Here is a 15,696-nt window from a genome sequence, read left to right on the forward strand (position 1 = left end):
TCATAAAGGATAATAGTCAGAATAAAGACTATCTAAGACGATGAACAAAATTTCCAAAATTAGATACTGGCCTACGGGAAATCTATAGGATTAAGTCTGATTGGTGGTCTCTGGAACCAACAGCTGTGTTCATCATGCATCTGACCCTCCAACGCACATCCATCCCTTCAGATTCTTACCTGTCTGCCAAGCTTCTCCCCCTGGATGTCATCTTGTTGTTGTTGGGCAATGGTGACCCCCAGAACCAAAGTGTGGACTCCACAGGACACTGTAGTGATGAGTACGATGGGGGTCAACCTCAGGGGCAGACTCAGAAAAAAGGAAAAGCTAAAGAATGCCTGCCACCCCACCGTGTCACTGGCCTGATGGAAACGAGCATAATTCAGACCCAGGTAGCAGAATATCTGAGCCGCTATGAGGACCCAGAGGGCATAGGGTACCACCCGCCTATAGATGCGTTCTGGAAGCAGACCTAAGCGGCACACCAGATACAGGATAATATCTGCAGCCAGGCCCACAGAGGCCACCACAACACAAGCCAGTTTGTCGCTGGTGTAGACCACCGCACACATGATGATGATGTAGCTGTCGAAGAGGGCGGCGAACACGACCAGCACCAGAAGGGTTTCATGTCTCTGCCGTCTGAAGTAGGTTTGGTACAGGTTCTCTAGAGACTCGGGCGCGAAGGTGAGGCGCATGAAACGCGGCAGACAGAGGCAGCACCCCGAGCTCCGAACCGTGACCTCATGCGTCCGGCCAACGGCTTGCCCGGGGTCGGAAGGCAGAGTCACAGAGCAATCCGCCGAATACTCGGCCGAGTACTCAGGCTCAGAAAAGGCTCGGTTCCGGGGCATGATGGACTCGGAGAATATCTTTCTTCTCGTCTATGAAAAATAGTAAGGCTGTGAACGCTGTTTGTCGGTCTGTAAGAGTAGAGCACCCTCTCAGGTGTACATCACCTGCTTTCTCCTCTGCTTAAAAACCTTCGGCCTCCGATAGCCCACATAAGAGACATGAATCACAGCATAGACTTGATTGTCTAGACCCGAGCTCTGCACACACATCCTCTTACATAGCTGCGTCCATCTCCTGCTGTCACTGACTCAGATCGAATCCGCCCACTCTGTCAGCAGCGGCTGCACTTTATATTTCCTCGTTCAGCTTCACTGACGTGACTCCTGCACCGACACCATTCCACCACCTGCGTGCTCCACCTCTGGCGACCATGTAATCGACACTGGATCCGATAACTTTGTGTGTGTGACTTCCTATTTGTAAGTCACTCCTCGGGGTTGGGCAGCATATTGGCGGTTGGTTTTCCATGGTCCCACCTCATATGGCCTGAATACAGAGGAAGAAATGAGGAAGAAGAAATTCACGATGACACCGCGAATCTCTAACCACACTCCTGTTAACAAAGAGGACCAGCACATGATCAGGTAGAGTACAGTAACAGGAACCTGCTACTGGCGCAGACTGCATTTTGCCTATTTATCAGTCTGTCTCTTCTTGGCACGGTCCAACCTCACCCAGAACTACAACTTAACACAAAATACCGGTTTTTTTTTCCATCCCATTTTCTCAGAGTCATATTCACCGCCGTCATCGAAATATCTCCTGAAACAGAAATACTACTGGGCCAATCTCTTAAGCAGAATAACTGGCAAAAAAATTATAAAAACGCCAGAGTTATGCCATGAGGTTTCGCCTGTGCTGCTGAAGCGAAGCTGTAGTAGACTGACAATATTTGGCTCCGAAGTATCCGCACAGCTGGGCCAGGTTCTGAACTGATGGCCTACCAAACTACATGTTGCGCTTTGTCCAGTAGTGAAAACACAGTCATTACCACAGTGTGACTCAGAAGATGTCACAGCGGCTTCAGTTGCTCAATCTATTCATATCAAATCTGACTGAGTCTGGTCTGGAATCGGTTCTCAGTCCACTGTCTCACATACATCCAACCGCTTTGCTGGACGCTGACATTTTGTCCCTCATCGACTATCTGCCCTGAAATCAAGATCATGGTCCAGGCTGATGCGGATGCTTACCTTCTGTCAGAGACAGATTTCCTCTCCTCTAAGCGATAAGGCGGAGCAACTGGAACTGATAAAGATGACTCAGAAACAAATCTTCAGACCTCCACTCTCGTCTGTGGTGGTCTTCGCTGTTTTCCGCAGAAAACACCACAGAAAACAGTGACAATATTAAAAACACGGTTTCCGGTCACCTTCAAAATAAAGCCTGTGTAAATATCAGTTTATTTGATGTATTTGGGTTAGTGCAAACTTACCATATTCAGTAATTTTGTACATCGATTGGTGGGGGTTGGGGGCTGGAGCCAATTTCAACTGACATTGGGCGAGGGTGTGGTTGGCACTAGACAGCTTGTAAGTAAATGGCAAATGGTAAATGGCTTGTAAGTTGAAAAATTAGACATATAGGGAAACAAATGTTTCCGTGGGACATGTTCTGTTTAACTTAACTCAGCGCCTCCTCCTTTTTCCTTTTACTTATATGTCCCCGACCACCTAAATCGCCAGATCTGAGCAATTATAAAACAAAAGTCTCAGTCTGCAGCGGAAAGGTTAATGATTAGTAACCGCTGTCCAACTTTTGCAACTTCCCCGGCTCCTGTACCAACGCTGTTAGGAGGTGTCAAAACCTGATAGGAGAGGTTTTGGTGCCTTGTTCCAGGACACTGATGAAGATGTTTTTCATGGGCCCCTGATATTTCTTGAGGAGTGAACTCAGGTACAGGACTGAGTCGCAGTGGGAGAGGAGGTTGTCATCCTGATCTGTCATAACTTCATGGAGTTCAGTCTATAACCACTAAGACCAACTTTCCAGTTATGCTTGTCAGATTGTTCACTTCTCTTAGGGGTGAGCAGCTTGGTGGTGGAAACCAGGATCCAATGCCTTGTTACCAGTGAGATCCAATATCCCACTGGTGTTCAGCGCTTCTTTCAAGGTTAAAGTCACCAATAGGTATCAGTGGTATATTACATTAACCCTAACTGTAGTGGTTCTTTTTGGATTTCACATTCACTAAAGAAGACAGTTAAGAAAGTATTTGTGTGTGGAGATTATCTGTAATAATGTATCAGTTAAATTAGAGGTCTTGTTTTTTAATATTTTACTTTGTTGTATTGTGATTAATCAACTGTTAGTTGTTAGTCACCAATATGTCTGACATTCAGTTGTTAGCAAGATTAAAATTGCTCTGTCTTTAGGAACACAACCTCTTTTATGATGGATCAGTGTGAGAGGTTTCATCCTCCTCAGGGTTATCACTAGTTCTGTTTTCAGGATAGACCAATGAACCTAATCTTGCTTTTATTCAGATTTTATTTCTTCCATAATTTGACCATTTTAGTCATAATTAACAATGATTATTTTAAAACGATTAAAGATTTAGTGCCCATCAGTTGGAGGCTTCATCCTTAAATCAGATGACAATATGTTTTTGTCACACACTGAAACAATTACTCTGGTCTCATCAGTATGAATAAAAAATATGCTTTGAGTTCTCGACTCTGAATTGAGATTCTGATCAATGACAATTTTTTCATTTTTTTTCATGCTCTGATTGGTTTTTCTGATAAATAGTGTGATCATGTCTATTATAGCAACAGTATTTAACTTATTTTATATAAATTTACCAGATGTTCAGATATTGAAGCACGTAGCTACTGAACATTGACCAGCTCGAACAGTTCCTCTCAGTGACTTCAAACAGCCAGCAGGACTGTATTGATTGTTCCACTTAGCCCTGCTGTGCACCTTTGATGGTTATACTGTTGGCTATCGACCAGATCATTTCATCAACATGAGTGCCAGCTACAGTGTCCCAAAATGAAAGTCAAGGTCAAACTGAGACACAGCAACACACCAAACAGGCTGCAGAGAACAATGACATGTGACCTTCTGCCTTGGGAGTCACACATATGAATCCATGGAGAACCACCAGATTTGTAGATGATTTATCTCTAGATTTCCACAGTCGTGGGATTTTGGGAACTGGATTACCTCAAAGACCAACCAGTTCCATAAAGAATAAATATGTGCTACAGCCAGGGCACTTATTCAGTGTTGAATTAATGTTGCTGCATCATTTGACAGATCTCTGTTTTTTGTGGAGGCATGCTTAGTTTAAAAAAAATGGAGAAATCATTCACAGAGCGGGCAGAATGGCAGCATAGTGCAAGAAGGTCATGGAACAGTATGAAGTCTGCAATGTAAGAGAGGGAATGAACATTGTGTTCTATTAAGTACTGGGAGAAAGTATAGGCTTAGAACTAATATATATTTATCTCATTTTCTGTTATATAACTATAGACCAAATAATGAGGTGAAAACTCCTCCAATCTTGTTTGGAAACATAGATTAAAAGTCAGAGTTCAAAGGACACACTAAGAGATCTGATGTTTTCCCACTGGACTGGAAAACATCACAAAGCCTTAATTTTATTTTCAACAAAGGTTTTGTCAGATCTTTGGTCCAGATTTTGGTTTGGTTCTGTATATGGCTCTGTGTCTGGTTTTGTTCATGGTACTGCTTCCAGTTCTCTAACTGGTTCTGTTTTATTTTTAAGTTATTAAGATCTGTACAAATAAACAGTAGGAATTGGCAGAGTTGTCAGTACTAATTTTATGGATTTTTCCCATAGTTTTTACATGGATTCATGAAAAAAAAAAAAAAAAAACAGCTTTTCCTGTGTGTCAATTTAAGATTATGGAGTACCAAGACCCTGTAACACACTACTATATAAATTAAAGCTGCATGTGACAGTCACAGTTATGAATCTGTCAGTTGCATGTCAGTAAAAAAATATATTTATTTGATATCGCCATTATTGTTAGTGGGTGAAGATGTTTTAAAATTTTATTTTAGTTTATCAAACTGGTTTCACTCAATAAGATTAGTACGTTATTCACTTTGTTTTTCACCCAGATTATATCCAATAAAACGGTGTTAGAGAGGTAAACGTTAAATATGCACATGATATTGTAATAATTAATTATTATTATTACGACAAAGACATTTTGACAAATTCGTATATCTATTTTATAAGGTGGTTTAAACACAACAAAAACATTTTTTATGGTGACGTCAGCACGCAGGGTACGCCGCTTACGCTGCTGACGTGTGGGTCGGTAAATAACTGCAGTGTTTCGCCGAGAGCCTTCAACTCATTTTCTTCACAGGCCTTCGCTACAATACCCCATCGCTAAACCACCAGACACAGTACGTAGCTGCCTAACAATCAGCAGCACGACAACGACCAGCTCTCAAGGTAGGGGACGCCAACAAAAAAATCCCAACAGAAGCTAACAAAGTAGCACGCCAACAGCGGGATAACTATGTGCTAAGCTAGCTGGACTGCAGCTGCACCTAGCGGTTCGAAACTGACGTTTCTTGACATCCTTGTTTATAACAGACGTTCCCGTTCGGCGCGCGGAGTAAGTGGTGAAGGGCCAGGGAAAAGCAAACATCAGGAGACACCGACCAGTCGCCAGTCCGACGGTAAGTTCTATGAAACTGCGGATACATTTGAAAGCACAGCATCTTATTTCATCTCATTCTTAGCTGTGTGACGCGCCCTCTCTGCACGTTCATTAATCCTTAAATGCCGCTGCCAGTCACTGAAGCTTGTGCTGAAGGATATGTGGTAGTTGAGATAGCTGTGTGCTGGAGAGGAGAATTTAACAGGATATACACCTGTCAAACCAGTCAGTACAGGTACGTTTATTTCTCCAGAAATTAACGGTGTCCATACCGGAAATGCCTCGTGTAAAGGCCTTCCCGGACTGCTGGGTTAGTATATACCTCCTAACTGACAGCAGCGGTGGTTCTGCATTGGTCAATCAATACAGTGAGGTGTACATTAAGACTGCTAAGACTACTTAAGATTGCGTTCAAAGTATAATTTTGCATTAATACAATTAAATATACTGAGTTGATCTTTATTTCTATCATTGATTTTTTCAGAACAAATCAAGAGAGAATGAATTTAAATATCTTGATCTGTAAATAGTCTTTTTATCATAAACAAATAACTTCAAAATATGAACTTAAATTAACCACATATAAGTCAACTTATATTGATTTAGGCTTCTACTGTTCATAATAGCAGCTTTTCTCTTTCTAGTCTTAGGCTGGATAGGCTAACAACAACTAATTATTACCATAACTGTTAGATCAAACTAGCTCAAGTGTAAGCTTAAGGGTCTTAGCTCAACAAGAACAAGTCAGCATGTTTGTTATGGGACATCTTAACAACAAAGCAAAACACAATATATTTAGTAAAGATAAAACTAGGATACAAATACATATTATAAACTGCTCTAATTAGCTTGAGTCCTTCTACTGGTCCACCAACACATTTCCTGTAATTGACAGTGATATCTATTTCATTGGTATATAGATGTGTAGCTTTTAATGGTCACAGTTAAAATAACTTGTTACTTTTCCTCAGGTGGGGTTAAGACTGCAACTTTATGAATTGAGTGACCTGAACAGAAGCAATGGGAAAGAAGAGGGTCCCAGATCTGTACAGAGCTCCATTTCCTTTATATTCCATAAAAGTGGACCGAAAAACAGGGCTAGTGATCACGGCAGGAGGAGGAGGGGCCTCCAAGACGGGCATAAAAAATGCTGTGGTGAGCATTGAGTATGACCTGATTTAATACAGCCTGAGATTACGTCTGAGAGCTATGTGTAGTTGTGTTGTATTTGTTCATGTGACTGTTTCTGTTCTGTTTACTGTTATTACAGTATACACTTGTATTTAGATGTTTTCACTCTCTTTTCTGTGTTTATTGTTTATTATTTGTTAAGGATCCCCATTAGCCAGTGCACAAACACCAGGCTAGTCTTCCTGGGGTTCTTTTCAAAATACAACAATACACAAGTCCAGTTATAAAACATACACAGATCTAGTTACAAAGACAGGACATAAAAAACCAGTAACTCTCAAGTCTGAAAAGTAACTTCACATGTTTTTTTTTTTAATGCTTTTTTACTTGGGATGGTCCTAATATTTAAAGGAAGAGTGTTCCATAACGTAATGGGTCAATATGCAAAAGTGCTTTTCATTGACTTAGTTTTTGATCGCGGTAATGCAAGTAGACGCTGAGTTGAAGCTCTGGTACTGTAGTGATTAGCATCCGCTGTTTGTAACTTTATAAGCTCGGCCTTGGGTGCAGATGCCTAAATAACTGAACAATTATCAAAATTACACAACACCAATGTTTGTACTACCTGTCTGTGAATTTCAGGGGTTTGATAGTTAGGACATTTCCTAACAGCAGGAGTACTTCTACCCATCTTGGCAACAATTTGATTGTGTTCAGACCACAAAAGTGTTTTACTAAGGGTAATGCCCAAAAGCCTTACTTTATCATCTTGTTTGATTGATTGTCCCAAAATCTGTAAGTTAAGTGTAGGATTTTTAGCTAGACTGTGTCTTGGACCAAAGACAATACTTTAGTTTTTACAATATTTAAAACCTATCTATTACTTATGCCCCCTCAGACACTACATCCATGTCATTTTAGAGGACTGGTGAGTAATATCATGTGATGTCATCAGCATATAATACCAAACTGGATTTACTTACTGTGTTCTTACATATGTTCTCATGAGCTGCAGTATGCTGATGTTTCAGGGACAACATGGACATGGAATAGGTTATGATAACTTTACTCACTGAAGGTTTCTTCAGAGGAAACAAAGAATTAGTTACAGAATACTCTTGCAGAGTGAATACCAGAACATGTATGAACGGTGATCAGTTACAGCAACAGAACACTGTGTGTTTCAGCACTTCTTGGATCTACAGCTGGTTGGAGAAAACCAATACAGTGCAACACTCCTTCACACTCATGACACAGACACACGTGCCACCATGAACCTGGCTGTGGGTGATGGTGTACTTGCTGCAGGACAGGATGGGACCTGCTGTCTGATGAGGTTTCAGCACTGCTCAGAAAAAGATGGAGACAAGGCTACTGCCAAGGATGGTGAGGCAGACTGTTCATGGTGGAATGTGTCATGGACTATATTGATTTAAATAATTTATAATTTAGACATACTAACATACAGTTGAAACCAGAAGTTTACATACACTAAATTAAAAGGCCCATAACCTTTTTTTTCTTACTGACTAGCATTAAATCAGATTAAACTTTTCCTGTTTTTGGTCAATTAGGCTTACCAAAATTATTTTAATTATTTTGCGATGGCCACTCCAAAACATTGACTTTGTTATCCTTAAACCACTTTGTAACCAGTTTGGCAGTATGCTTAGGGTCATTGTCCATTTGGAAAACCTATTTGTGCCCAGGCTTTAACTTCCTGGCTGGTGTCTTGAGATGTTGCTTCAGCATTTCCACATAATGTTTTTTCCTTGTGATGCCATCTGTTTTGTGAAGTGCACCAGCCCCTCCTGCAGCAAAAGAACCCCACAACATGATGCTGCCACCCCCATATTTCACAGTTGATATCGTGTTCTCAGGCTTGCAAACTTCCCCCTTTTTCAACCAAATGTAATGATGGTCATTATGGTCAAAAAGTAAAATTTTAGTTTTGTCAGACCACAGGACATGTCTCAAAAAATTACAGTCTTTGTCCCTGTTTGCATTTGCATTTGTGGTTTCTTACTGGGAGTGTGGCCTTTCAGCCCATGTCGGCATAGGACTCGTTTCACTGTTGATAATGACACACACTTACCAGTTTCAGCCAGCATTTTCACAAGGTCTTTTGCTTTTGGTCTTGGGTTTTCATCTCTGGGACATAGAGCCCGTCTCCTTCCTGAGCAGTATGATGGCTGGACATTCCCATGGTGTTTACAATTGTGTATAATTGTTTGAACAGATGAACATGGCACCTTCAGCCATCTGGAAATTGCATCCAATGATGAACCAGACTTGTGCAAGTCCACAATTCTCCTTCTGATATTTTGGCTGATTTGTTTTGTTTTTCCAGTAATGTTACACAAAGAAGCACTGTTTCAAGTGTGCCTTAAAATACAAATCAAATCAAATCAGATTTATTTGTATAGCGCCAAATCATAACAAAGTTACATCAAGGCACTTTGCATATAGAGCAGGTCTTGACCAAACTCTTAATAAAATTATTAAAGAAAAATTTTAAATTAAATTAAAGAGAAAAATTATTATTTAAAGAGACCCAACAGATAACCGGATGAGCAAGCACGTGGCGACGGTGGCAAGGAAAAAGGTGCTTTAAGAGGCAGAAACCTCAGGCAGAACCAGGCTCAGGTGGGCGGCCATCTGCCTCGACTGCTTGGGGGGGGTGGTGAGAAGTGTAGGGTGAGAATGAGAGCAGGAGAGGGGGATATTCAAACAGGTGAAGCAGGAACATGATGCTGCAGGAAGTTCATGGAGAGGGAGAGAGAGAGACTGACTGACTCAGTCCTTCCCCCAGTAGCCTAGGCCTATAGCAGCATAGCTAAAGAGTCATAGAGTCTGTCATAGAAAAGAATTTTAAGATTGGGTCCATGGGTGTGCCTCTAATTAACTCCAATATTGTCAATAAACCCATCAGAGGCTTCCACTGACATCATCATCTGGGCTCTGGGATTGTTTAAAGGCATTGTAATCTTAGTGTATGTAAACTTCTGACTTTGAAGAAAGTAATACAAATTGTGTAAAAAAAAAAAATAATAATAATAATTTCTCATTATTCTGGCATTTAGCAAAATAGAAATGATTTTGGTCATCTTAATTGACCAAAAACAGGAAAAGTTTAATCTGATTTGCCTGATGTGCCTTTTATATAGTGGATGAAAACTTTTGGTTTCAAGTGTATGTATTTTGAATATGCAGGTAGCACTTCAGATTATGTAAAATTTCAAGTATTGTGATGATAAAGTCGCTGCACCGACTGTGTCTTGCTTTTACTGTAGCAACATTGGTTGAATTGGTTAAAAGATGGATCTTCTTTCCATGCAAAGGCGTGGTTCTTTTTAGTGACAAGTGTCATTTTAGACAACATATGTTGACTTTGTATAAAACATATTTTCCCCCATTCAGGAATGCGTAACTCTGCTCGGTTTAGTTTCTAATCACCCCATAGACTCCTGATGCTTGGACATCTTTTTCTATATTGGTGTAATCCTCCTCTCCCCTTCTCCTTTCCCTCATACAGGAATGAGCAGCATTCAGCAGGGTGGTACCAGAAGACGAACTGGTAAAGGAGACAGAGAGGGTCAGGATGGAGCTGCAGCCTCTGGAGATAAGTCAGACATGAAAGACTACACAGCTCAAATCTCTGTTACTAGCTTGGCAGAACTGCAGTCAGACGTGAATCCACAGGACCCACTTCAGAAAGTTGTCCGATTCAGTCGAGACCTGAGCCTGTTGCTCACAGGAGGCACAGATGGGCACATCAGAGTTTGGGAGGTAAGCACCATCAGTTTTTCTATAGCAGCAAGGTGAGCATGTACTGTGTCAATATGATTCACTTCAGAATAGAGGGCTGAAGCCCCACTGGATGATGAAATGCTATATCTATTAGCAAGACTTTTTGATTGTAAATAAGTCTTTTAAAGAATTTACAGAGACAAATTAGCTGGTTACGTGTTAGAACTTTATCCACTGTTACATCTGCTCCACTCTTTAGTACATAAATTACTTTTATTACTCACTTATCATCAAACTAAAATCTTCTCTTTTCTGACTCCTATAGGTTTCATCATTATTTATTATTTTACTGTAGTTTTCATTATTATTTCAGTTTAAACTCCTGGATAAATTACTTCTTCTAAAGAAAGATTTGTTCATTACCTAGAGTCATCTTTCATTTCAAAGAACTGAATCCCTGTGGGGTAGGGATTTGAAGACATGAGACCATGTGAGACTTTGAATGTTTTTAAAATGACTTGCTGACGCATATGACTCTATAAGTAATAATAACAGGCCAAAGGTAGGATATTTTTATTTTTATAGCTGGTTTTTATTGACTCTTCTCAGTTTCCGTCCCTGGAGAAGAAGTTTGACTTCAGAGCTCATGAAGGGGAAATCGAGGACTTGGATCTAAGTCCAGGGAACAAGGTGAATGCTGACCCCATGTAATGTTATTATTATTATTATTATTATTATTATTATTTATTTTTTTTTAAACTGCAGTCTCTCGGTAGTGACAGATGCAGTCAACCAATTCAGTCTGATTGATCAGTATGCCGTGTTTTCATGCAGCACCTGGTGACTGTGGGCCGGGACTTTACCTGCAGTGTGTGGATTGGTAATCAACTGGCTTTAGCTCTTAGGTGGAACCAGACTGTGCCTCAAATGGATGAGAAGGCTTATCGATACCTGGCCTGCAGGTCTCTTCTTCTGTGACACAGGCCTGTTGAAATTCACACACATTCTTGTGACAGTCACTGTATGCTAAGATGCTTTGATATGTTTCAGGTTCGGAAAAGTTGAGGACCAAAAAGATGCCCTGAGGCTGTACACAGTCCAGATCCCCCACAGAAGAGATCGAAGACCTCCTCCATGTTACCTCACGAAGTGGGATGGAAAGAGTTTTCTGGCAATGCTCACAGCTCCGTGTGGCACTGAGGTGATCTCCAGCCTTGCTATGAGGTGACTGCAGCTTACAGTCTGCAAGAACTGAAGTTTAATTTTAATAAATCTTTTTAATTAAAAACCTACTTTGTTGATCTAAATTGTCTGCAATGGCTCTCCTCTATGGGCCTTTTGGAACTGGTTCATGTCCTGCTATATAAATTATATTTTTGTTTGACAGTGATTCTGGGACATTTCTTGGGCTCGGAACTGTGACAGGATCAGTAGCAGTCTACATTGCCTTCTCCCTGCAGGTAAAGACCCTGACTACAGGTGTGTAATCAGGTGTGCCTTTGGTGATGCTAAGCATACTCTTCTTCTGTGTGTAGAAGCTCTACTATGTCCAGGAGTCTCATGGCATTGTGGTCACAGATCTAGCCTTCTTGCCTGACACAATGAGAGGCAGAAATATTAAAGGGAATAATGAAACTGCCATGTTGAGTGTAGCTGTGGACAGTCGCTGTCAGGTCCATGCCATCCACAACAGACGTAAGTCCTGCATCATTAGCATGCATTAAATAAAAATGCCCCTGAGACATTCTCACCTTGTGTTGTATCCTCCAGGATCCTTCCCAATCTGGCTGGTGCTTTTCTTCTGTGGCCTCACTGTGGTGGCATTGATCCTCCTCCTGCAATATCTTTTCCCAGGATTCATTTGATCAGGCCTGATGGACCTGGGACACACCTTCACATGGCTGATTCTGTCAACATCAGCAGTCCTTAGTCCAATATAAACCATCCAGCACAGAACTATGACTTCCAGCTGAGTATGGAGGCTCTGAGCAGCTGTCATGGCCTGATGTCATCCTTCTCAGGGTAGTTTCTGCCTCTCAGACCTGTGAACCTAGTGGACTTGGTCCAGATCAGACTGGGCTTTTATTAGCTTCGATTTCAGTTACTCTTAATGTGTTCTGGCTTTACAGTTCAGCATTCAAGATGTTGAAACTGCTATTTTATTGATGTATTTAAGGAACATTGTAAAAATAGAAATGATGGTCATAAGTTGTCTGGTTTAGTTTTTCTTCACAGACACTTAAAATCACTTTCTTCTTTTAAGGGTGATGGGAGTTAGATATTGTCTGAAATGAAGAGTTTCATGTATACTCTAGCTGCTCAAAACTGTGAATGGGTATTTAATTGATCACTGTTATTGCAACTAGCCCAGGGAAACAATGGAAGAAATAAAACCTGAATAAGAAGAGAGATTGAAGTAACACTGGATCTGATAGTTTCCTTTTCTATTCCGGAAAAGGGGTTTGGTGAAAACCTAAGGGGGATGAAGCTTCACTATCAGTGATCTGTCTGTTCTCTCTCTAAATAATGGATTAGAAAGACAGTTTTTCGGTGCGAGCTAATGTTCATACCCATACCTTGTTTTGGGGACCAGTCACCAAAAACTTTACCTCATATTTTTTCACATGGACATATGCCTTTTGTTAAGACAAATCAGGCCTCCCCTTTTTTAGTTGTCAATTCTTATTTACATAATATGACATGTTTTGTAGTCTTCATTGGACATCACCTGTCAAAGAAAAAAAAAAAAAAAACATAAAAAAACTTGATGTGGGATATTGTCAGGTTCGAGTAGTCAATTGAGTTCTCCTACCAATGAATGAGAGTAACACAGTTTTCTCTCTCAACTTGTCTAACATCACTAGCCAATCAGAAGTACGGTGGGGGTGGGTCTTGGCAAACTTGGTTGAGCTCCAGCAGCAGGTGATGCTGCCTTCTAAACATCTTGTTAAAAAATAGCTCTGAGTTGTCAAACTCGGAAATTACTGCTTCCAAAATAAATGTAAATGGCTGCTATACATATTTTAGTGTCCAGCAAACGGTGACAATATGCCAAAATTATTTTTTCTCCTCTGAGTTAACCCGTGGCGTGAATGCTATAATATCGGATGTCGTAAATTTACGAGTTGGAATACAGAATTCTCGGTTCCGAGTTTTCGTGAACGCAGCATCCAAGCCAACATATTTTCATCAAAGTCACTGTTGGAGATGATGGAGAATATGAAGCCAGGTGAACATGTCCAAAAAACAGGCAAAGGACTTAAAAATAAGTGTCGCTGGCCGTGGATATGAAAGAGGGGCAGAGACAACAAGCCATTTGGTTATTTATTTCCTATTTTGTATTTACAATCATAATAAAATAGTTCACTATTGCACTATAACTGTTTATAAATAGTTTTTGTATTGTATTTTGTATTGATATTCTTGTAGTTAATTGTCCTTTGCTGAATTAAATAGCTGATAATAGAATAATTCCTCAAATTAATTATCTTGACTTGAGTTTCACATTTAACATTAAAAGCTGTAATAAAAAAAAAATCTGCCAACCCCCAGGAAAAAATTCAGGCTCAGGATTTTTTTCTTACTTTAAGCCCTGGTCACCACATACGTTTCTCAAGTCTTTCCCCTTCCAGCTGTTCTGATTTCTGAGACAGAAAGTGAACTTGTTGAACATTCTTGCAGAATACCAAAAATGTGCAGCACTCATTGACTCCCTAAACCTCACTCTTAATCTTGACCTTGTCTACTAGCATATACCATCTCTGTAAATGTATGTACCTTCCCTGCACTATAATATTAATCTCCCTGCTAAGATTATAACTTTATGGCAATGATTTTATTAACCTCCACATTCAGGGAACCCCTACGGCAGCTCCCTGGACCACAGCACCTTGAGCATGCGTTAAGGCCAAATCCCAATGTTCACCCTACTCACTCCCACTACCCCTCACTCACTGTCCCCTCACCCTCAAAAGGAAGCCCTTTTGAGGGTGAAGGGGAGTGCTTTGTAATCTTCCCTAGGAATTAGGACACCACTTACTACGTCACTGTGTAGTTTACATCCGAGCACGCAACTGCGTGCATCCAGGGGCAGAGCCCAGGGCTGGGGTGGGCAGTCGGAGGTGGCTGTGCCTTTCAACCACTGGCCTATGTTGGTTTGCAGTGACTGCTGTGGCGGCTGGCGTACCTCTGTCACTGTGCTGGGGGACGGGGTTTAGGTGAGAGACCTCCCGGGTTCCCTGGCTCCTCCTGCTGGCCCCCTGACGGCTGCACCAGCAGCTCTCTGGCTGGGAATGGGTGCTCACTTACCTGCTTGCACCTCCTTGCACCAACATCACTCTTGATATAAATCCTGATGTAATTTCTCACAGGCTAATATAGGCACACAGTAGATACCAAATGTAGCCTGGTGAAACTGAACCAGCACAGGACACAGAAATATCTTTTGGAGTCTTTATTCTGGATAAAGGAGTGGTGTACAGAGAGTATAAAAGAAATAATAAAAAATGTCAAAATAAAACTGGCAGACTGTTCTCTGTTGCCTTCACACAATATTAACACTAAACAAAAACTCTTTATGATTAGTTATGTTTTGTAGACTAGCTCAAAATTGTACAAAAATGTATCCTGCTGTCTAGTACCTAAAAATATTACAGAAATTACCTCTTCAGACGACTACCCAAAGAAAGTGCTAAAATACTGTAGCATCCACCACGTCGTGTCGGAAGGACGAGAGAAGCGTTAACCAGTTCAACAGTTTATTATTGAACAGGATGGGTTACTGTCGGCCGTAACCATGCCAAACCAACAAACTTTGCAGCATTAACTGACTACAGCTCAACATGAGCTCTCCTTCAGCAAGCTTTCACACCACCACATTACTGTAGGGTTGCTACACCCCTCCCCCCCCCTTACTAAGTGCCTCGCCACGAGGAATCGCGTAAAAAGTCTCTGAGATGGCCGGGGCTCTTCTCTGTCTCTGACGCTGCCTTGGAGTGAGCACAAGCGGTCTTGGAATATCCTGCCGAAGAACAGGGGATGAGTTTGGGTGTGGGGAGTCAGTAGGGGACACAATCAGTGAATCGGGGGTGTGACCGCCTGGTTTCTCTGAGAAGGTGCTTGGGCTCCAGGGCGCTGATGTGGCCATGCGCTGCCTCTACATGGGGCCAGCCTGTCCCTGTGGAGGGCGACCTGTCTCCCTCTAGGTGGCAGCTGGACCCTGTATACCACCTCACCCAGCTTCTCCAATACTTCACAAGGGCCCACCCAGTGACAGTCCAATTTAGGGCATGGTCCCTTCTTCCTTCTTGGA

General features: G+C 41.4%; 2 protein-coding genes across 4 annotated transcripts in view; one reads left to right on the forward strand and one right to left on the reverse strand.

Annotated features, from left to right (window-relative positions):
- adcy3a (adenylate cyclase 3a) overlaps positions 1–2,190 on the reverse strand; it is a 53,733-nt gene extending 51,543 nt beyond the window's left edge. For 2 of the 3 annotated variants that reach the window (XR_003840850.1, XM_029504259.1), the window contains exons 1-2: positions 2,049–2,190; positions 180–1,341 (exon numbers count right to left, since the gene is read on the reverse strand). Coding sequence is in view for 2 of the 3 variants with exons in the window: in XM_029504259.1 (XP_029360119.1) it covers positions 180–854 (675 nt within the window). In the remaining variant the exon portion in view is untranslated. Of the gene's footprint in view, positions 1–179; positions 1,342–2,048 lie in introns of those variants that run through there. The other variant, XM_029504260.1, reaches the window with a different exon arrangement.
- A 2,793-nt stretch (positions 2,191–4,983) lies between these two features.
- On the forward strand, positions 4,984–13,160 carry preb (prolactin regulatory element binding). The gene is made up of 11 exons (XM_029504397.1): positions 4,984–5,293; positions 5,438–5,523; positions 6,476–6,659; positions 7,823–8,021; positions 10,171–10,424; positions 10,995–11,075; positions 11,220–11,347; positions 11,436–11,609; positions 11,773–11,845; positions 11,921–12,080; positions 12,156–13,160. The coding sequence occupies exons 3-11, from the start codon at positions 6,525–6,527 to the stop codon at positions 12,248–12,250; spliced, it is 1,299 nt and encodes a 432-aa protein (XP_029360257.1). The 5' UTR covers positions 4,984–5,293; positions 5,438–5,523; positions 6,476–6,524; the 3' UTR covers positions 12,251–13,160.
- The last annotated feature ends 2,536 nt before the right edge of the window (positions 13,161–15,696 follow it).

The sequence above is a fragment of the Echeneis naucrates genome, chromosome 6 (assembly GCF_900963305.1).
Source record: "Echeneis naucrates chromosome 6, fEcheNa1.1, whole genome shotgun sequence".
NCBI lineage: Eukaryota > Metazoa > Chordata > Actinopteri > Carangiformes > Echeneidae > Echeneis > Echeneis naucrates.

What these genes read in the sequence shown, in the direction of transcription:
- preb (XM_029504397.1), top strand. Translation starts at nt 6,525, where the DNA reads ATGGGAAAGAAGAGGGTCCCAGATCTGTACAGAGCTCCATTTCCTTTA. An exon ending in CGGGCATAAAAAATGCTGTG is followed by an intron (nt 6,660 to 7,822) that starts GTGAGCATTGAG and finishes TGTGTGTTTCAG; the next exon opens with CACTTCTTGGATCTACAGCT. An exon ending in ATCTCCAGCCTTGCTATGAG is followed by an intron (nt 11,610 to 11,772) that starts GTGACTGCAGCT and finishes TTTGTTTGACAG; the next exon opens with TGATTCTGGGACATTTCTTG.